The sequence below is a fragment of the Melospiza georgiana genome, chromosome 15 (assembly GCF_028018845.1).
Source record: "Melospiza georgiana isolate bMelGeo1 chromosome 15, bMelGeo1.pri, whole genome shotgun sequence".
Taxonomy (NCBI): domain Eukaryota; kingdom Metazoa; phylum Chordata; class Aves; order Passeriformes; family Passerellidae; genus Melospiza; species Melospiza georgiana.
In genome coordinates this window covers 1,873,902-1,896,638 of record NC_080444.1, presented here as the reverse complement: position 1 = coordinate 1,896,638, position 22,737 = coordinate 1,873,902, and the positions used below count along the sequence as shown (strand labels likewise).

The window sequence follows — 22,737 nt, the reverse complement described above, 5'->3', positions numbered from 1 at the left end:
GTCACGGGCTGCTGTCACTTAAAAAGCTCCGCGGCGCCTAACGGGCTGGGACACGGGCTGGGACAGAGCCGGGACACGGCCGGGACGGGAGCGGAGCGGTGCCCGGTGCCCCAGCCGAGCGGCCCCGCACCTGCCCCGCACCTGTCCCGTATGAGCGGCTCCCGGAGCGGCGCCGCGGCCGCGGAGCCCCGAGCGGAGCCCCGAGCGGAGCCCTGAGCGGAGCCCTGAGCGCAGCCGAGCCGCCCCCGCCGCCCCGGGGCTGTCGCGGGGCCATGGCCGCGGCGGGGACGGAGCTGCCCGGCGGCAACGCCAGCGCCAACCAGAGCGCCGCCGAGCCCACGGTGTCGCGGGACGTGTGGATGGTGGGCATGGGCATCCTGATGTCGCTGATCGTGCTGGCCATCGTCTTCGGCAACGTGCTGGTGATCACGGCCATCGCCCGCTTCCAGCGCCTGCAGACCGTCACCAACTACTTCATCACCTCGCTGGCCTGTGCCGACCTGGTCATGGGGCTGGCCGTGGTGCCCTTCGGCGCCTGCCACATCATCATGGAGATGTGGAAGTTTGGGAACTTCTGGTGCGAGTTCTGGACCTCTCTGGACGTGCTGTGCGTCACGGCCAGCATCGAGACCCTGTGTGTCATTGCTGTGGACCGGTACTTCGCCATCACCTCCCCGTTCAAGTACCAGAGCCTGCTGACCAAGGGCAAGGCACGTGTGGTCATCTTGGTGGTGTGGGTGGTGTCGGGCCTGACCTCCTTCCTGCCCATCCAGATGCACTGGTACCGGGCAGACCACGAGGACGCCATCCGCTGCTACCAGGACGAGATGTGCTGCGACTTCTTCACCAACCAAGCCTACGCCATCGCCTCCTCCATCATCTCCTTCTACGTGCCCCTCGTGGTCATGGTCTTCGTGTACGCCAGGGTCTTCCAGGTGGCCAAGAAGCAGCTGCAGAAGATCGACAGGAGCGAGGGGAGGTTCCACACCCAGAACAAGGAGCAGGAGCAGAAAGGGGGAGCCGGGCACCGCCGCTCCTCCAAGTTCTTCTTGAAGGAGCACAAGGCCCTCAAAACCCTGGGCATCATCATGGGCACCTTCACGCTGTGCTGGCTGCCCTTCTTCATCGTCAACATCGTGCACGTCATCCAGGACAACGTCATTCCCAAGTACCTGTACATCCTCTTGAACTGGCTGGGCTACGTCAACTCCGCCTTCAACCCCCTGATCTACTGCCGGAGCCCCGACTTCAGGTACGCCTTCCAGGAGCTGCTGTGCCTGCGCAGGTCCGCCCTCAAGATGTACGCCAACGGCTACTCCAACAGCAACGGCCGCAGCGACTACAACGAGGAGGACACCGGCTACCCCCTGGCCCCGGATAAAACCTGCCAGCTGCTCTGCGAGGAGGGCTCCTTCCCTCGCCCCGAGCACTTTTTGCACGGCAAAGGTACTGTGCATGGAGGGGAGGGTGCTGGGGGCTCGGGAGGGGGTGGCACAGAGGAGATTTTGCAAGGAAAATCACCCTTCTTTCATAATAATAGTGATTCTTTTATGGAGAGCGACTAAAACCTAACAGCTGGGAGAAACCCCAAACTCTGCCAAGCGGGGCTGGCCCTGGCAGGGCAGAGGGGCTGCTGGCAGCTCCCCAGGTTTGGGGCACAATCCGGGGGTCTCTTAGCAGGGAGGGGGATGCCAGGCTGTGCAGAATGCTCGTCCTCGGGGGGACTATCTGGCCGTGGCCGGGACTGAACTGGCCTGGGACTGAGCTACCTCATGACCTTGATGGGAGCAGGCCCCCCTTGCCCCGGTGGGACTGCTGCCTGTCCCCTTGTCACCACCCCGCTGGTGGCTGCGGGAGCCCTCCAGGCCAGGAGGGCACCTGGGGCGGGGGTGGCAGGACTGTCCAGCCCGGGGCACTTTGCGGAGAGCCCTGGATTTGATCTGCGACAAGCCGGCGGGGAGGGATGCAGGCAGCGGGGCAGACCGGGGCTGCCGGCTCCGGGACAGTTTGATCACAGCCCAGAAACTGAGAATGCTCTGTGGGGTTTTGCTTTGCCAAGTGCTACAGGACTTTCTGTAGGGGGCAAAAAAAAAGAAAAATAACGATAGAAATAAACGGAGCGTCTGCCTAGAATGTGAGCCTGTGACTGTGGGACTCAGGAATGTGGCACTGGGAAGTCGGGTGACACGCGGCTGCAGTCACAGCCCAGCCAAAAGCTCGTAAAGCGCCCGGTTTGTTTAACTGCAGGGCTCGGATGACAGCGAGCCGGGCCAGCTGGGACGGGACGAGGCTCGGATTGTCCGGGGCACCCTGGAAACGCCGCTCCGACCGCGGCACGGCTGCAGGACCCTGGGACTGGTGTGGAGCGGGGTTTGTCCCGTGTGCCAGGCTGTGCCAGGGGTGCCCGGGCAGGGTGGGCTGCGGGACAGGAACGGATAGGATAGGATAGGATAGGATAGGATAGGATAGGATAGGATAGGATAGGATAGGATAGGATAGGATAGGATAGGATAGGATAGGATAGGATAGGATAGGATAGGATAGGATAGGATAGGATAGGATAGGATAGGATAGGATAGGATAGGATAGGATAGGATAGGATAGGATAAGACAGGACAGGACAGTCCCTGGCTGGAAAGTAACAGCGATTTGGGCTGGGGGCTCACCCCGGTGTGACAGGCTGGACCCGGGGCAGGGAGGGTGTGCAGCGCCGGGAGGGTGTGCAGTGCGGGGTTCTTTCAGGAATTCTCGGGAAAGGGGCAGGAAAAGCTGCTCCCGGCACCTCTCGGGCCGCGGTGTCCCGGGGGCTTCTCGGGGCATGCTCGGGCGTGCGGGCCCCCCGCATTTCCACGCGCTGGGGATGTTGGTGGCGTTGTCGCATCACGGGGGTGTTGGTGGCATTGTCGTTTGGGGAAGCGGGGCTCCCTGGATGCCCGGGAGACGTGGATGGTGGCTGAGTCCCGGTGCAGGCGGAGGCAGAGCGGCTTTGGGGCAGCCGTGCCCGTCCCGCAGGAGCCGGGGGTAGATGGGGGTTGGTGGTACCGACACCCCCGGCAGTCCCTGGCTGCTCTGAGGGCTCGCCCCGAGCGCTGGTGCCGGCAGGGCTGGAGGGAATCCCCCCCCAGGAGGGGACATCGCTGCTCCAGGTGTGGCGACAAACTGCTGTGGCTGTCAGGGCAAAACGCGGCGCTCTGGGAGCTCCTGCTGCTCCTTTTCCTCCTTCCCAAAGTGCGGCTGATCCTGCCTGGGGAGGAGGAGCAGCTCCGAGAGCCCTGTGCTCCCCAAGCCCTGTGACTGACTGCGCTCCTCTTGTCCCCTGCGCGTCCCAGCACCGCAGCAGGGACAGGGGATGTGCCCGGAGCCCTTCCCTGCCCTCTGCCCGCCCGTGCCCTCTCTGCTGCCCGGGGAGTGGTGCCAGCAGTGCCCCAGGTGCTCGGAGTGCCAAGGAAGGGTGCGGTGACACGGTGACACTTTGTGGGGTGAGAGGCTGCGGGCAGCCCCTGGGATAAACACGGACAGGAGAAGGGCAGGAGAGGGGCTGGAAGGGCAGGAGCAGGGCTGGCAGTCGGGCACTGCTCCCTCCGTGCTGCACTGGCACTGAGAGAGAGCTCAGAGGCTGCATTTGCACTGAGAGGGGGCTCGGAGAACGTGCCGGGGTGGGGAGCTGGTGCAGGTCACACTCGGTGTAGGAACATACTCAGTGTAGGTGCACACGGTGTAGGTGCACACTCAGTGCAGGTACACACCCAGTGTAGGAGTACAATTGATGCAGGAAAACACTTGGTGTAGGAAAACACTCAGCGTAGGTGCACACTCAGTGTAGGAACATGGTGCAGGTACACAGTGTAGGAACACACTTGGTGTGGAATCACCCTCGGTGCAGGTACACACTCAGTGCAGGTACAGGGTGTAGGAACACAGTATAGGAACACAGACAATGTAAGAATGGATTCAGTGTAGAAACACACTCGGTGCAGATACACACTCAGTGTAGGTACACACTCGGTGCAGGCACACATTTGGTGCAGGTAAACACTTGGCGCAGGTGCACACTCTGTGTAGGCACTCGCTCTTTTGCTGCAGATGCAATTTAGCTCCGTGCAGGCTGTGATTACCAAACAACACTCAGGGAAATGAGAATTAACCTCTCGATTGCAGAGATCAATATCTCTGCCCTGCTTTCTCTCCTCTATCCCTTTATCTGCTGCCAGTCCCTGCTGCTCTGCAATGCCCAGGGCACTGTGGGTTTGAGGGGGCACAGAGGAACTGAGGTGTCCCACAGTGCTGGGGGTCAGGCCGGCCCCAGCAGGCTCCAACCTCCCCAGTTTGAGCCAGAACCCCGTGGCACAGGGAATTCCCGTGCCCACATCTCTGTTGTGGTTTGTGTTTTCACTGTGATGAATTATTTGCATTTCGGTAGCGCTGGCGGAGCAACAAATAATCCCTATTATTTGTTGTCCAAATAATTGTTCTCTTTTTTTGGCTTCCTCTTCTTACTTCAAATATTGTGGCTGTGGGTAGCCAAAGCTGAGAGATGAGCGAGTGTTTATTTGCAGAAGCACTCCAGCACCCAGAGCACGTGGCTGTGGAAGGGACAGGGAATTTTGGGCTGTTTGCACTGGACAAATGACCTCAGTGCTGCCAGGAAACCTCAAGCTTGCATGGGAGTCTGGGTGTTGAGGAACTGATTTCTTTTCTCTAAGGCAACATTAGTAAAACTGGTGAAATATAAACTGTAAAGTTCTGGGGGCAGCTGGAATCAAAAGAGAGAAATAGTGGAGGGAAAAATATTATGGCATCGTCAAAGCCAAACCTTTCCATGGCTGGGGAAAAAAAAACAAACAACTTAGCCCTGTTAAAATATTTTATATTAAAAAGTTTCATAGACATATTAAAAATGGAGCATTGGAGTCAGGAGTCGCTGTTTAAATTGGATTTTAGGATTTTACACTGGCAGAGTTGGCTCAGGTTAAGCACATCTGATAAAACACACGGTGGTGACTTCATTTGAGGGAAATCAGTGACAAACATTAAATTCTTCCAGCAAACAGAGCAGGCTGAAGCAAACACTGTGCTGCTGGCTGTACCCTGTGCCCCTGCCACAGAGGAGGGGACACAGAGGGGACACTGAGATTTTTTAAACTTTCTCCATCATGAAAAAAAGTGGATTTGCTGCTTCTCCATGCATGCAATTTCAGTTTTGCCATTTTCCCTATGGCAGGAGCATCCAGCTGAATTTCTGTGCAGTATTTCCAGTGCCAGGGAGAGTGGATTGGGAAATATTCACTTGTTTCCTGTCCTTTGTAAGGACATTTTTGCACAAGTGCACATACAGATATGTGTCTGTGTGTATATATCCATTATCTCTATACAGCAATACTCAGAGCTTACATAAACAAGGAAATGGAAAGGGTTTGCTGTGCCAGATAAGTACAGAGATGAAGATCTGTATGTTCAAAACTCCAAGTATTTACTGCAGGTCCTACTGACTGACATGTTAAAATAAAGAGGATTTATGGGATTTATGCTGTAGTCAAGTGTCCTTGCTTAAAGCCGTTTCTCCCATATTTCCCAGCATTTTCCCAGTGAATCCTTCAGGTTTTATTAAAGAAAACCAACACCTCGAGGAGCAGGGAGGAAACACAGTGTGGACAAAAACTTCCTTAATTTATTATTATTTAATTTAATTTATTTTTATTTTTATCTTTATTTTTATTTTTATCTTTTTAAATTTTAATTTTCATTTTAATGTTAATTTAAATTATTTACTATTTTATTTATTATTCCAGTGCTTTGAGCCCTGGCAGGGGAGGAGGCTGTGGGTGCTCAGCACTCTCTGGTTTTCCCCTCTCCCACCAGGATCTGCAGACAGGGGTTTCAAACCCCCCTGCATCTCTGTTTGGGCTGGCAGCACTCCCGTGCCCCCGTGGCAGCACTCCCAGCAGCTGGCAGGGTTTGGAATTTGGGAGGGCTGGGAGAGAGCTGCAGCTTCCCCATCTGTTGGGGGTTTGGAATTTGGGCTGGGAGAAGGTGAGGAGGTGACCTGTCCTGCAGGAAGGGGGTGGCAGCAGCACTCCTGCCTGCCCCAGGTTGCTTCACCTTGGAGAAGCTCCTGGAGGTGTTTCTCTGGACAGGTACCAACTCCTGTTCTCTGCTACCTGGTGTCCTGGTGTCCCTCCTGGTTCAGGTGAGGGTGAGGACAGAGCAGGAGTGACACAAAGCAGGATGCCAGCCCAGAATGTTGCAATGACCAGGATTTTGTGTCCTCTGTGCCACTTAAGCCCAGGATGAAGCCTTGGCAGCACAGGACACTGTGCCCTGCACATTTTGAGGCTTCTCCTTTCCAGAAACAACAGCAGGGAATTGTTGTGCAGCTCAGACAGGGAGATTGCAGCCGGCACTTCCTGCCAAATTACAATAATTTGTGCTTTCAAGGGATGGAGAGCCCCAGCCCTGGCTGACTGCAGGAGGAAAAGATCAGCCAGATCTTCAGCATCCGTGGGGGAGCAGCAGCTGCCACCCACCTTTCCCTGTCCCCGTTACAACAGGACATTCCTGACAGGGAACATCCCACCTGGAAAGGTGCTTGGGCCTAAAAGGTGCTTAAATCCAGCCCTTATTTCCCCTGAGGATGCAGCAACCTCTCCTGGCTCTGATCCCCCAGGAATGCCAAGGGAAAGGCCTTGGGGAGCCACAGTGGCAGAGCCTGGGGGCTCACAAACACAATCACACTGGGGTTGTGCTTTCCCTTCTCCCCAGGGTTGTGAGGCCCAAACCTCCTCCCTGGGGTTGTGAGTTCCAAACCTCCTCCCTGGGGTTGTGAATCCCAAACCTCCTCCCCGGGGTTGTGAATCCCAAACCTCCTCCCCGGGGTTGTGAATCCCAAACCTTTTCCCTGGGGTTGTGAATCCCAAACCTCCTCCCCGGGGTTGTGAATCCCAAACCTTCTCCCTGGGGTTGTGAGTTCCAAACCTCCTCCCTGGGGTTGTGCTTTCCCTGCTCTCAGAACTCCCCCTGCCTCAGTGCTGTGCCAAAGGGATTTTTCTCTCTGTGAAGCTGTTGGTGCATCTGAAGCCAGCTCTGAGCCTGGCCTGGCTCTCTGGAGGAGCTCAGGTGCCCCTCTGGTGCCAGGGCAGGGCTCAGAGCAGGATTTGGGCCCCGCTGAGGCCTCAGCACCAGGCCAGGCTGGTTCAGGTTTATCTCAGCATCGCAGGGCTGGCTGTGCTGCTGACACTGCTCCTCTCCAAAACCACCACCAGCAACAACAACTGATGCTTAAGAGGCAGAGCTCAGCTCTGAGGGCTGGAGCAGAGGGTGGCAGCCTGATCCCAGCCTTCCCCAGCAGGTGAACAGAGAGGGAGGAAAGCTCTGAGCAGCAAGAACAGATTCCCCTGTGAACTGACCCAATTCCCCCACAGATATTTTGGGGCTGCCACCAGCTCTGCTGTGTGCAGACACACTTCCTCTCACTACCACCAGCAGAAAACACACACAGCTCCCACTGAGACATTTGATCTGAAGGCCAGACTGCAAGAAACTTATTTAGGTCTCCAGTTTTTCTCAGAAGAAAAAGCCACACATTTCCACTCACGTGTCAAACACAACAGGGCGGGACTCTCAGCCTCTGGAATCCTGAAACCCCAGGGATATTTTGCACTGCTTCTGAAGTCTTCAAGGCTGCCTCACAATGTGCTGTCCCGTGGGACCTGCATCCAAGAGCCACCAAGGAGGTCATGTCCTGACAGGCACCATTAATCTGATTCCTCTGTGGCTTTGGGGGTGATAAGAAATGTTTTCAGCAGCGTGGTTCTTGCTTCAGCTGCAAGATATCAAGATGAAGCTGTTCCCACCCGGGGATGAACAAGCATTTCCTTCAGCCAGGCAGAAAAAAAAGAAGATTAAGGAGAGATTTTTCACACTCGCATACACTTGAGAGGAAAAAATATTTACATGAGGGAGAAAGGACTTGGCAGGGGCTCCCCAGAGGCCATTTGCTGTTTATGCATTTCTCAGGCCTGGGCTGAGGCTGCAGAGCCTGAGCCTCCCTGAGCCACTGGGGGATGTTTTTGGGCTGGAATCCCTAAAACCAGTGGGGTTGTGTTTGTGAGCCCCCAGGCTCTGCCAGTGTGGCTCCACAAGGCCTTTCCCTTGGCATTCCTGGGGGATCAGAGCCAGGAGGGCCTGCTGCATCCTCAGGGGAAATAAGGACTGATAATGATAGAACTGCACAACTCTTTAAGACAGGTTGGGATGTCCAACGAGGCTCCCATCAGCTCTGCCAGGAAAGTAAGTCATACATCCAGCACAGACTGGTGGTGGGAAGAGAAGGAATCTATGGAGGATTGTTACATGGAAAGATGGATGCAACCAAGTAAGAGAGACAAAGTAAAATACAGCCCAAGGAGAGTGTAAAGAGATGGAGAAACAATTAAAGATGAGAAATCAGTCCTAGGAGGGAAAATGACTCAAGCACCAGCAGGAAACTCAAGAGGCTGGATCCCCTGAAAGGGAGGGAGAAGGAAGGAATGGATTGCAGAAGAGGAAGCAGGGCTGGGAAATGCTGTGAGAGCAGGACCTGCACTTCAGGGCAGGATCTGTGTTTGTGTGCAGGATCCACATTTCAGAGCAGGATCTGTGTTTCTGTGGATCTGTATTTCTGTGCGGGATCTGTGTTTCAGTGCAGGATCCACATTTCAGGGCAGGATCTGTGTTTGTGTGCAGGATCTGTGTTTAAGGACAGGATCTGTGTTTCTGTGGATCTGTATTTCAGTTCAGGATCTGCATTTCAGTTCAGGATCCACATTTCAGGGCAGGATCTGTGTTTCAGTTCAGGATCTGCCTTTCAGTCCAGGCAGCCTGGCTGGTGCCTGTGCCCTCCCACGTTCCCCTCTGTGCCCCAGAGCTCTGGGGGATGATGGCTGCCTCTGGAATGAGCAGCAGCTTTGCTTCCTTCTCTGGGCTGCCCTGCTGCCTGCCAAGGCATGGCAGGAGGGCGTGGGGCAGGCGTTCCTGCCATGCTGGGGCCGGGGATGCCTTTGGGATGAGTGTGTGACAGGTACGGAGACAAACCAGGACAGCCGCCTGGCCCTGGGGATAGAGAGGTGGGAATGGGGAATCACAGAGACACTGAGATGGGAAAGACCTCTCAGAGAACCCAGCTCAGCCTCTGACACTTTGCCAGCCAGGAGAGTTGGAGGGGAAATGGGATTTTCCCTGTGGAAGGGCTGTGGGTACCTGGGATGCTGCTGGGCTTTGGCATCAGCGTCACTCCCAGGAGTTTTGCTGGTCTTAATTTGCTTTTTGTTTGTCATCTTGGGGTCTCCACAATGCCAGCCAGGAGCTGTGGTGTGTTTGGGAGGGGACAGGTCAGCGTTGTCACCTCTGCTGGTGTGTCCAGCATGCAGATCTCCCTGTGTGACCAGCGCTGTGGCCCTGCTGTTTCCAGTGCCCCTGGAACACGAGCTGTCACTGTCACTGCCACTGCCACTGTCCCTTTGCTGAGGTGGCTGATCGATGGGCAGCCTCAGAGGATGAGTGGAGGTTTTGAGGTTTCTCCTTTCCCCAGCTCACTGTGCCCCAGGGAATTCCAGGCTTCCCACAGGAACATGGCAACCCACAGGATGGGGGCATGGGAGGGACCCTGGCTGTAATAGGGATGCAAACCATGGTCCAAATGTCCATTTTTTCAATGGGACACTTCTGAAAGAGATCCTTTCCTAAAAATGGAATAGGATTTTTTCTATTTTCTAATAATGGAATAGGATTTTTCTAAAAATACTACCTTGATTAGGCATTGCAAAATTCAGATGCTTTGCAACATGCATTGTTAAATTTTTCAGGTGTTTGTTCTATTCATTACCCAGCCCATGAATTATTGCAAGGAAAATGAAGTTTTAGAGGAAAACCCATGCTGGGTGAGGAAGTTTTGAGTGCCATCACTAGCAGGAGCCCTTGGAGCATGGGGATGTCTGTCCGGGGCCACGTCCACCCTGAGAGCAGCTGCCTGGGTTGTGCAGTCCCTGGGCAGGGATTGTGCTGCTGCTGACACACACACACAGGACTTGGAAAGGCCAAACTGTCCCTCCAGGCTTGGGTGTGACTCCTCAGAACCTCCTCAGCCCTGTCTGAGCCTTGTCAGTGGCAGGAAGAGCGAAAGGCAGCGTGAAGGTGTCACCCTGCTGGCGGTGACAAACAGCAGGGCCCAGATTAGAAACCAGCCTGAGCCCTGGTGAGTCACAGCCCAGCCCGGTGCCACCTGCCACTGCACCTGCCAGGACCTGCCACTGCTCCCTGCCAGGACCTGCCATGCAATCCATGCCTGGCAGCAGCAGAAATCCATTTTATGTTGTACTTTTTAGGATGAAACCCTTCTCTTCCTTTGCTGCTTCTGGGGGTGGCTGTGAGACAATGAGATCTTCCAGATCACAGAGGGGATGAGAGCTGGACCCCCAAAATCCTTCACTCCCAAATGTGCAATCCGTGCCTGGAAATAGTAGAAATCCATTATATGTTGTATTTTTTCAGACTTTAAAAGTGCAGGCAGCCCCTGCCAGCTTGTTCCATGGACCCTGAGTACCTGCTGAATTCTCCTCCTGCCTGATGGCCCAGGTTGTGTTTGCAGCAGCTTTCCTCCCTCCCCTCCCCTCCCCTGGGTGATTCATTCCTCGGGCAGCGGAGAAGGCATTGCATAATGCAAATAGGGCTGAAAATGGCAATTTCTGTACAAATGCTCATTCCAGGAACAGCCAAGCCAGGTCCCAGGCTGATAATGGCAATTTCTGTACAGATGCTAATTCCAGGAACAGCCAAGCCAGGTCCTCTGGGGCTTTGCTCCTCGAGGAAATAAATCCCTGTGGGTTTAGCCAGGAGTTCCAATTCATTTTTGTTACAATTAATGAGAGAAACTTGTGGATTTATGAAGGGTTTCTCTGCTCTAGTGCAGACCCAGAGATGGTTTATCCTGCTCAGAAGTGGCCTGGAAGTTTTTCAGGCTGTGTCTTTGCAGAAGGAAGGGGTGTCCACTTCTCCCCTGGATAAAAGAATCTGGGACAAACCATAATTTCCTAAATCTGTGTGTCCTGCCAAGGCAGAGGGATTCACCTCCTCCATCAGTGTCTCCTGCCCCACCCCACAGGAATCCTCACCCCATCCACGGCACCTTCAAAGGATGGTGATGGCAATAACGAGGCCTTTGTTGTTAATAATAGAGACAATCTGGAGAGGAGCTGCTGAGGGATTACAGGGCTGCTGGACTGGTTTTGGGGGTGAGAATAATGGAGCTGAATAAATGTGTGGAGCGGAATAAATCCCACCCGCTCCTCCTTTCATCTTCCTTACATGGAGTTCACTGAAGTTCGGCTTGCAGTCATTTATGGGAGGCTCAGTTATCATTCCCACACCCCTCTTGCTGATTTCTGTGCACAGAAACCTCTCTCATTGCACAGCACAGGGGTTTTTGGGCCACTTTATGTGATCCTGAGCCCTGCTCTGCCCTCCTGCCTTTGCAGTGAGCCCAGGGCCAGGTGTGGAGGAACCAGAGGATTCCCCCAGCTCTGGGCTCCTTCAGATTTCAGTGCTGTCGTAACTATGAATCTGATTTAAAATAAAACACGCCTGAAAATCTCCCATATCGGACCCTCAGAGGGCTGTAGTGAGCTCCTTGAACTCTCCTCCCATTCCTGCACCAGTCTTGGCACCCCCCATTCCCAAGTGAGGTTTCAGGTGACAGCTGGGCTCCTCAACCTCCCTAAACAGGAGGGAAATCGCAGTAAATAAATAACCAAAATGAGAACTTTGTGTGCCCCTAGCATCCTGCCCCTGCCATTTGGGCACGTTCCTGCACTTTTCCTCCTGCAGGGAGTGTCTGTGTCACTGTCAGCCCCATCTCTGGGGTCAGGATTTGCTGGCCCTGCTGCTGTGCTCAGAGCTGGGTTTGCCCTGAAAGGGGCTGTGAAAAACGCCAACATCTTGTTTTTTAAACTTTAGAAGTTTAATAGTAATAAAATGGTTATAAAAATAATAATATAATTAGAGTAATAATAATTTGGACCATTTGGATTAGGACAATATGAGACAATAAAAACAAACAGTTAAGGACAGTCCAGGTACCTCTTTCTGGGAAAAAGGAGCCCTAAAAAGGACTCACGTTAACAGAGGATTAACCCTTAAAAGCAAGAACCTGTTGTATATTCATCCATGATGCATAAATTCCATTCAAACACAGAATTCTGTCTGGGCAGTGTCAGCTTCTTCCACTGAATCCTGACAGCATCGTTCTGCAGAATGAAGTGGGAAGAAGTTCATTTCTCCTGATAATGGGGTAATAAATTCTCTTTCTCTGAAAGATTCAGGTGTCCTGTGGCTGCTATCTCAGTGCTAGTCCTTGCTTTAAAAAAATGTCTTACATAGCATCGTTTCTATTTTAACATTTTGTTATAACCTAAAACTATATTTAACACACTACTTAGGAAAATTAATACAGCATAACTTTCTAACACAATACATATAATATTATTAATTTTAATATTAGCTTCATTTTAACAATAACTTTGTAACACAACAGCCAGCAGCTGTTCAATGTTTCATTTAATTATTTTAATATTATTGCAATATTATTATTATTATTATTATTATTATTATTATTATTATTATTATTATTATTATTATTATTATTATTATTATTATTACTTAATAATATGGAAATCCAATCATAAAATAGGCATTTTTCACAGGGGGACAAGGCAAGCCCAGGCTCCAGCAGTGCTGCTGCTGGCAGGGGCACAGAGCAAGGGCTGCATCCATCAAGTGCAGCAGGTCACCGTGACTGGAACCATGAGATCACCACCACAGGCTCCACCCCGCAGGGAAATCTTTTTATATCTCCTGGCAGATGCCAACCATTTGCTCAGTGCCTGCAGCAGGGGCTTGGCAGGGAGCAGGGCAGGAGAGCCCAGCCCTGGTGCTGTGAAAACAGGCTGTGTTTGTCCAGGTGTGATGGGTAAACAGCCCTGGGTGCCTGGCCCTGCCTGGCTGCTGCCTGTTGTGTCTGCCTGTGATAGCATCAGCACCTTCTGCCAGCCCAGCTGGGCTGTGCTGAGACAAAGCCCGGGGTGAGCCCAGCCAAACCAAAGCTTGGTGTGAACCCAAGCAAACCAGAGCTTGGGGTGAGCCCAACCAAACCAAACCAGAGCTTGGTGTGAACCCAGCAAAACCAAACCAAAGCCTGGGGTGAGCCCAGCCAAACCAAAGCTTGGTGTGAACCCAAGCAAACCAGAGCTTGGGGTGAGCCCAAACAAACCAGAGCTTGATGTAAGCCCAAATAAACCAGAGCTTGGTGTGAGCCCAACCAAACCAAACCAAACCAAACCAAACCAAACCAAACCAAACCAAACCAAACCAAACCAAACCAAACCAAACCAAACCAAAGCTTGTGGTAAGCCCAACCAAACCAGAGCTTGGGGTGAGTCCAACCAAACCAAACCAGAGCTTGGGGTGAACCCAGCAAAACCAAACCAAAGCTCGGGGTGAGCCCAGCAAAACCAAAGCTTGGTGTGAACCCAAGCAAACCAAAGCTTGGGGTGAGCCCAACCAAACCAAACCAGAGCTCGGGGTGAGCCCAACCAAACCAGAGCTTGATGTGACCCCAGCCAAACCAAACCAAAGCTTGGGGTGAGCCCAGCCAAACCAAACCAAAGCTTGGGGTGAGCCCAGTCAAACCAAAACTTGATGTAAGCCCAACCAAACCAAAGCTTGGGGTAACCCCAGCCAAACCAGAGCTTGATGTGACCCCAGTCAAACCAAAGCTTTGTGTGAACCCAACCATGTTGGAGCCTTTCCCACCCATGTTCAGCCCTGGGAGTGTTACCAGGCTTTGGCACAGCTCCTGTGCTCCACCCTTTGATGTGGGTGAGAAGGATCAGGGAGAAAAATCAGGATTTTCTCTCAGCCAGGAGCAGCTGCTGCCATGAGTGATTGCCCAAGGAGGTTTTAGGAATGGGGTTTGAGCTCTGGAGCAGCGTTGGAAACTGTTAGTGGGGATGTGGTGCACAAGGGGCCAGCTGGGGCTCTGTCCCTCTCCCAGCCCCTGTAATTGTGCATTTCTGACCTGCTTGTCCCTGATTTAATGGATGGAAGATCCATGAAACTCCCCAGGAGCAGCATCCTCCAAAATCCGGTGATTGAACCGTGAGTTGGAATTGCCAGGAATTGCCAGGAATTGCAGGAATTGCAGAAATTTTCCCTCCTCCAGGATGAAATAAATGTGTTTTTTCTGGGATTGCTCCTGTGGGAAGTGAGGAACAGGGGCAGTTTGAATCCCTGAAGTTCCCTGAGGAGGGGATGGAAGGAGCTGATGGATGCTCCACCCTGGACAGGGAATTTCTGAGGGGCAGGACACACTGCTCAGGCTGCAAAGGAAGATTTTCTCCTTGTCCCCAGGTGGGAGACAGCAGCATGAGCAGATGGAGAGCATATCCCTGGTTTTTGTGCTGAGAAGCAAAGCCCTGGCTGAGCACTGATTTTCCAGGCACTGTTGGAATTCCTAGAATAAAAATCCTTCTGCATTTCGCCCTGACACTGAGATATTTCACATAAAACAATCAAGCTGACCACCCCACGTCCATTTACAAGTTTTCCAGGAACTCCTCGGGGCAGTCAGAGGAAATCAGAGCCCAGAGCTGAATTCCACAAGCGATGACGCCGAGCCTGGGGAGGGATTTTCACTGCTGGAATCCAAATGTCCACAAACGCTGATTTCTTACAATGTGGGATGTTTCTGGTGTGGATCCCCTCCAAGCATTCACAGGCACCTGCTGATAATCCCATTTCTGTCAGATCCCTGGCTCTCTCCCACCTGGAGGATCATTGTTTGCTATTTTCTTGTGAGGATTTGGTGGTGTCCCCATGTTTTTGACATTCCTGAGCTTGGCACACAGCAGCGCTCCAGCCTCTGTGTGTCACAGGGCTGCAGGAACTGGGAGGGAACCCTGGAGATCATCCCAGCATCCCACCAGAACCCCCTGCCCACAGCAGGGACAGGGAGAGCAGCCTGGCAGAGCTTTGTGCTTGGGATGGGGCAGGAGGGAGCTGAAATCCCACCCCAGATCTTCCTTTGTGTGGAGTCAAGGCAGATGGAGGAGAGAATTCAAAATTCCATCCCAGATCTTCTTTGTGAGGAGCCCAAAGGCAGGTGGAGAATTCAAAATTCCATCTCAGATCTTCCTTTGTGTGCAGCCCAAAGGCAGGTGGAGAATTCCAAATTCCATCTCAGATCTTCCTTTGTGATAAGCTCAAAGGCAGGTGGAGAAGAGAATTCAAAATTCCATCTCAAATTTTTCTTTGTGAGGAGCCCAAAAGCAGATGGAGGAGAGAATTCAAAATTCCATCCCAGGTCTTCCTTTGTGAGGAGTCAAGGCAGGTAGAGAATTCAAGATTCCATCCCAAATCTCCCTTTGCGAGCAGTCCAAAGGCAGGCGGAGAAGAGAATTCCAAATTCCATCTCAGATCTTCCTTTGTGTGCAGTCCAAAGGCAGGTGGAGAAGAGAATTCCAAATTCCATCTCAGATTTTCCTTTGTGAGCAGCCCAAAGGCAGGTGGAGGAGGGGATCTGTTGTTCCTCCAGGGAGAAGGTTGTTCTGCTCATTGTTAACTTGTTTGGCTTGGGTTTAAGTCCTGTGTTAGTTGGAATATCTGCAGAGGAAATTGGGTGTGAGCCAGGCTTAGGGACACATCTACACTCTGCTGGCATCACACCAAGAAAAGGAAATTACAGTGCCACAAAGCAAGGGAAAGTGTTGCCTGCATTGGTTTAGGTGGGATATTAGGATTAAATCCTTCCATGTGAGTGTCCAGGGAAGGGTTTGGAGCCACCTGGGACAGTGGGAGGTGTCCCTGCCGTGGCAGGGGTGGCACTGGGTGATTTTAAGGTCCCTTGCATCCCCAGTCATTCCACGGTTCTATCCCTGCTCCCTCTGTTGGGATCAACATCCAATCTGCTCAGTGATTAAAAACCACACAAGACCCAAAGCAAACAACACCCTTCCATTTCCCAAAACTGAACAGAGGAAAAAACCCCTCCGAAAAGCTGGGGCAGGGGAAGGAGAGGGAAATGGGGTAACAGAGCTTTTAAAATCCTGCTGCTTTGCAGCTGTTCCCACCCTGGCTGCTCTCCAGAGGGACTTGGATTATCTCTAACTGGAAAAAAAGGAGTCCTTCAAACCCATCACTGGATGGGGACATTATTCCTCATCAAAGGAGATTAAAATATGGGTTTGGGGTTTAGGAATGGAGCTGCACCAGTGTGGAGCCAGGGATCTTCCCTCAGGTGGATTTGAGTGATATCCCAGTGCTGGTGGGAGTGAAGGGCACAGAGGACTTGGCTCTCCAGAGCAGTTTGACACCACAGCCAGCAGTAGATATATGGAGGTTATTTGGTGCTTGTTCATGGGGAAAGCTGTGCTAAGAACTACCTGGGAATTTGTGTCCCAGTCTGGCTTTGTGGCTGCTGGACCAAGAGCCCAGCCGGGCTGTGCCGGGCTTGGCACAGCAAACTGGAAGGGATGAGCTGGAGTTTTTCCTTTCCTAGGTAAAAGTCACCATAAACCAGACTAAACCTGGAACTGGGGCACTCTGGGGTTGTTTTTTGTGCTACACCTTGGCTTCCTGTCAGGCATTCACAGGTTTTTCTCTCCCCTTGAGCTGTGCAGGAGCACCTGATGGTTCCTCTCCTGTTGCTGAGCCCCGGGGCCCCTCTCACACCCTGCACTCGCAGCAGATGCTGTTTAAACGTTCCAGGAGGAGCTGTTGGCAAATGGGGGATGACAGGTTGCAGAAACAGGATAAAATAGCAGGAGTTTCCAGGGAAAGCTTGGAGAGGCAGGAAAGGAAGGGGGCACAGTCTGGGAGGGGCTGTGCCAGGCCTGGCTGGGTTGTGAGGCCCCTGTGGAGCTGCAGGCGGTGCAGGGCAAGGCTGGCAGATTTTCCTGGCTCCTGGAGGGCTGGGGCAGGAAATTCTGCCTTGCTCTGCCCTCATTCCACCCTGAATCCTTGGATTGCCTGGGGAGGAGCTGCTCAGTGCCTTGCGGAGAGCTCCATGTCCATGGACATCCAGCTCCCATGGAGATTTCACAGGGCACAGGGCTCAAATGGAGTGAAGCAAATCTAACATGTATGGAATCAGAGATTCCCAGAATGGTCTGGGTTGGAAGGGACTTAAAAATCATCTCATTCCACCCCTGCCATGGGCAGGGACAGCTCCCACTGTCCCAGGGTGTTCCAGGTCTCATCCAGCCTGGCCTCGGGCACTGCCAGCGATCCAGGGGCAGCCACAGCTGCTCTGGGCACTCCCAGGGCCTGCCCACCCTCCCAGGGAAGGATTTCTACCCAACATCCCACCTAACCCCTGCTCCCTTGCAGTCTGAAGCCATTCCCCATGTCCTGTCACTGCTGTTCCTGCTGATTTGCAAAACCGCTTAGTGCAAAGCACTGAGACAACCCACAGGGACTTGTTTTCCTCTTCATCCTCTCCTTGACCCCCTGGGAAACGTCCCTGGGAGCCATTTCAAGCTCCTGCCGTGACTCTGTGGGCAGCAATCCATTCCATTGACTGGGAAGGGAATTCTGACTTTCTCATCAGCTCCTCACCCTGTGCAATGGCTGTCCTTGAGCCTGGGATTAATTAGGACTAATGACCAATAACGTCATCATCATCATCAGGCTTCCACCTCTCCTAGGAGTGTCTGAACCAAAACAGGGAATGTAAAGGAGAGGATTCCATCTGGGAAGTTGCTTTGTGGGATGTGGATGATCCATCCTGCTGAATCCAGGATTCCCACAGGTGACCAGGCACTGCTCATTACCAGAGCCTGCAAGGTTTCCTCTGCCAACTTCTGTTTTCAGTATTAAGCTTTGCCTTGTGAACCTTGAGGAACTGGGCTCCCAGGGCAGAGGAAATGTTGGAAGGGGTCAGGCGGGCTGTGCTCTGTCCGTGTCACTGGGAGCAGCCAGCAGCATTCCAGGACAACATCTGATTTTGTGCTTTTACGAGGCAGATGTTTGGGAGAAGGGCTGTGCTGTTTATTCCAGCTGCCATCTCCCAGCCCCGCTCCCTCCGCACAGAGCAGCCCATAAATAAAAATCCTTGGGATTTTGCCACCATTTGGGCAGCCCTGCCTTCCATCAGGGCCTGCTGCAAACCCCCTCCCCCTGCACCTCACTTTTACAGGGGAATAAATCAGTGAGGGCTAAATCCTCTCTGAGAGACACGAGGATAAATCCGGAATGGCCGCGCTGACGTCGGCGCCGCGATGGAATTGTGAAGGGGGGTTTGATTCCTTCATTGCAGAGTTCTGCTGCTGATTTCCCGCAAAGGAGTTTGGTTCCTTCATTGCAGAGTTCTGCTGCTGATTCACTGCAAAGTAGCTCGGGCTCAGCGTGTCCTGGGACTCAGAGCTCGGGCTCAGCGTGTCCTGGGACTCAGCAGCAAGTCAGGGCTTGCTCTGGGGTGCAGAGCTGATGGCAGAGCAGTTCCATGGGTTTTGCTGGAATTGATTCACAGAATTCGCAGAATGACACAATCACAGAATTCACAAAATCACACAGAATCACAGAATTCACAGAAACACACACAGAATTCACAGAATCACAGAATCCACAAAACCACACAGAGAATGTACAGAATTCACAGAATTCACAGAATCACACACAATCACAGAATTCACAGAATCACACAGAATTCACAGAGTTCACAAAATCACACAGAATCACAGAATTCACAGAATCACACACAGAATTCACAGAATCACTCTCAGAATTCACAGAATCTCACAAAATCACACAGAATCACAGAATTCACAGAATCACTGGGTTGGAAGGGACCTTCAAGATCATCGAGTCCAACCCATCCCCAACACCTCACCCAAACCCTGGCACCCAGTGCCACATCCAGGCTTTGTTAAACACCCAGGGATGGTGGATCCATTCACCTTCCTGGGCAGAACATTCCAGAACTCCTATAGACTGTGTGGCCTGGATTTGGAGCACCACAAAGTCATTATTGTGACCATCTTGTGGTGAGATATCCAGGAACTTCCTTTGTTTTCCCAGGAAAAGCCAAACCAGGATCTCAGCCCTGCAGGGATGGGGGTGATGAGCAGCACCACCATAACAAGCAAAACTCCCCAATTACAGCAGCAGCAATTAAACCCCAGTGGTGAGGGATGCAGAGCCTTGCTGAGCTCCGTGGCTCCATTTCCTGAGCACAGAAATGGGATTATGGAATTATTTTGGATCTTCCCATTTAATCTCCACCAGTGCTCTGCCCTGGGAGCTGTGGGAGAGGCTCAGGTTTCCTTGGAAGCTGACAAGCACCATCTATAGGATTGCTGCAGAAGAGGCCTCGGGCTGCCCCTGAATTTCCAGATTTGTTCTGGAGAAACCCCAGTGTGCCCAAAGCCACAGCTGCCCTCATCCATCCTCCATGGCTGGGGCATTGCCCACCCTGGATGAGCTGCAGCTCCTTGGTCCCCTGGGGGAATGCTGCCTGTGGAATTGCTGGAATTGCAGAGCTGGGATTGTTTCACACAGGGATTTCCTAAAGGGCTCATAATCTGCAAGATTTCCAGTTTTCCTCGGGAATTGTAAGGACAGGACAAGGGGGAATGGCTTCAAATCAGCAGAGGGGAAATATTGGGAATAAATCGTTCCCTGAGAGGGTGGGGAGGCCCTGACACAGGTTGGGAAGGAAGAAGGGGAAGAAGGGAGCAAGGAAGGAAAAAAGGAGGGGTAAACACACTTTCAGGGCAGATGGAGTACAAATAATGCTTTTAAAGAGATGCTGGCGAGGGACACTGGTGCAAATCATCCCTGTCATGTTGGAACTTCATCCTTGAATTGCACAAGAAATACAGCTCCAGTTTGGATACCCAGAATTCTTCCGAGAGAGGCATTGTGTTCCCAAAGAACAGATATGGGTTTTTTTCCCTCTCTGCAGATCCATTTTGGCTTTAAAGCTGTTTTCTTCTCCTACACACACAGATGATAATCTTTTACATGTCCTTATTAAAAAAATATCACTTCCAGAAAATAAAAACACTGGCATATTCTGTACTTGTTCCTTTCTCTATCTCCGAATTAATTTCCCATTTTTTCATCTGCCTTGTCAGTCATTTCCTATCTCCACAATCAAGGAAAGAGGTTTAATCTCTCTCCTGGCTTTGGCATCCGAATCCCTCCTCTTTCCCAGCCTCTCTGTGCTAAATTAATGCTGCCTTTCCTTTCCTTTCCTTTCCTTTCCTTTCCTTTCCTTTCCTTTCCTTTCCTTTCCTTTCCTTTCCTTTCCTTTCCTTTCCTTTCCTTTCCTTTCCTTTCCTTTCCTTTCCTTTCCTTTCCTTTCCTTTCCTTTCCTTTCCTTTCCTTTCCTTTCCTTTCCTTTCCTTTCCTTTCCTTTCCTTTCCTTTCCTTTCCTTTCCTTTCCTTTCCTTTCCTTTCCTTTCCTTTCCTTTCCTTTCCTTTCCTTTCCTTTCCTTTCCTTTCCTTTCCTTTCCTTTCCTTTCCTTTCCTTTTCCTTTCCTTTCCTTTCCTTCCTTTCCTTTTCCTTTCCTTTCCTTTCCTTTCCTTTCCTTTCCTTTCCTTTCCTTTCCTTTCCTTTCCTTTCCTTTCCTTTCCCGCTTCCATTTCCGTTTCCGTTTCCTTTCCCATTTCCATTTCCGTTTCCATTTCCATTTCCTCCCTCTTTCCCAACCTCTCTGTGCTAAATTAATGCTGTTTTCCTTTCTCTCTGTTCCCCACAGAGATCCCCGGATGCCCAGGAATGGTGGAGAGCTGAACCAACCTCTGTTCCTCACCGCCCTGAGCTGTGAGGGCTCCGCAGAGATGGAGTGGGGGCACAGCTTCTCCTCCCTGAGCCAGGGGATGCTGTGGGAAGTGACTGCCTTGGCAAGGTCCTCATCCCAACCCATCACCCACCACGCAGCACCTCCAGGAGAAGCTGGGCAAGGACCACCACGGGACCAGGAGAGGCTCTGAGAGCCTTGGAGGACACCAGGAAGCCACAGGAACTGAAGGAGGTGGTTTGGACATTTATCCAAACCATGACAAACGTGCTGAGGGGTTTTCCCCTTGGAAAAGCCTTTGCAGATGGGAGCACCAGGCGCAGTGTGGGCTCCAGCTGGATTGGAAGAGGCACAGCCAGGTCTCACAGCAGGTCAGGAGCCCAGCAGGGTCATGGCAGCCTGTCCTCTGCTGGGTGGGGATCCAGGTGCAGCAGAATCTGTCCAAGACCAAGAGACAGGAGCATGGAAGATTCCTTCGATTTATTCTGTGCTTGTTTCTCCTTCTGGTGTCTTCTCTGTCTACCTCTTCTCCTCTAAGAGCATGGAGGGCCCTGACTGTCCCCAAGGAACAGCAGGATTGGCGCAGGGCAGGAATGGGGCCTTTCTTCTCTCCTTGCTCCAAAAAAATCTCCAACTGCCCTGCCTTGGCAAGGCTGGGACCTGGCAATCCTTCTCCTTGCAGGAAGTCCCATTTCAGCAGGACCAGCCACCCTTGGGAGCCAGGATTTCCCACCTGAGGCTCAGAATGAGACAGAGCATCCATGGCAGAGCATCCATGGAAGAACATCCATTTCACAACATCCATGGCACAACATCCATGGCACAACACCCATGGCACAGCATCCATGGCACAACATCCATGACACAACATCCATGGCACAACCATGGCACAAAATCCATGGTAGAACATCCATGGCACAACATCCATGGTAGAACATCCATGGCACAACATCCATGGCAGAGCATCCATGGCAGAGCATCCATGGCACAACATCCATGGCAGAGCATCCATCCCTCTCCTGCAGCTGTGGGAAGGAGCACACCAAACTCTTGACTTTGGATTGTGGAAAACTCACTAAGCAGATGAAGAGATGGAGTGACTTGTGGCCTCAGGCAGAAAACAGCAGGAAAAACTGGCTGGAAACCATAAAAACATGCACCTTGGACTGGCAGGTGGTGGCCCAGCTGCAGCTCTGTGGTCACTGAGCTGGTACTGAACTGTGGGAGCCCCATCTCAGACCTTCCCCTCGGGCTTCCAGCTGCAGAACTTTCCCTCCAGTGCAATCCTATTTATTTATTTATTGTGAAGCTGCTAAAGGAGCCCCCTGCAAGGCCAGGCTGGGCAGGGCTTGGAGCCACCTGGGACAGTGGAAGGTGTCCCTGGCCATGGCAGGATGGGAATTAAATGATCTTTAATGAATTGAATGGTCTTTAATGAATTGAATGATCTTTCATTAATTTAATGATCTTTATTGAATTGAATGGTCTTTAATGAATTGAATGATCTTTAATGTCCCTCCCAACCCAAACCATTCTGGGACTCTGTGATTCCATGGGGAGCAATCCCTGGCAAGGACAAGTGCTCAGCTCAGCCAAGCCCAGCTTACTCTGGCAGTGGGGATGCTCCAGTATTGCTGTGGAATTGTACTGGGAACGTGTGGGGAATGGGGAACTGAGCTCTGCCCTGCCTGGCATCCCAGCCAGGGGCTGGGGGCACACGGGGGGCTGGCATGGGGGGCTCTGGGTGCAGCTGGAGCACCAGGGGAGGGTCCCAGCTCTGCTCCTGTCACTGAACAAACTGCTCCCACAAATAAAGAATGGAAAGTGCTGCTCTTCCCACTCTTCTTTATCCCAGCTGCCCCTGGCTGTGGGCACACAGGAATGCCAGGGCAGTGTGGGAGGGCTGGAT

General features: G+C 52.3%; 1 protein-coding gene across 1 annotated transcript; it reads left to right on the top strand.

Moving 5' to 3' along the window:
* The first annotated feature begins 272 nt into the window (after positions 1–272).
* Positions 273–22,559, top strand: ADRB2 (adrenoceptor beta 2). The gene is made up of 2 exons (XM_058034719.1): positions 273–1,446; positions 20,787–22,559. Exons 1-2 carry the CDS (start codon positions 273–275, stop codon positions 20,819–20,821), a joined length of 1,209 nt encoding a protein of 402 aa, XP_057890702.1. The 3' UTR covers positions 20,822–22,559.
* The last annotated feature ends 178 nt before the right edge of the window (positions 22,560–22,737 follow it).

Coding starts and splice junctions, on each gene's coding strand:
- ADRB2 (XM_058034719.1), top strand. CDS start 273: ATGGCCGCGGCGGGGACGGAGCTGCCCGGCGGCAACGCCAGCGCCAAC. Junction 1,447..20,786: donor GCACTTTTTGCACGGCAAAG/GTACTGTGCATG, acceptor TGTTCCCCACAG/AGATCCCCGGATGCCCAGGA.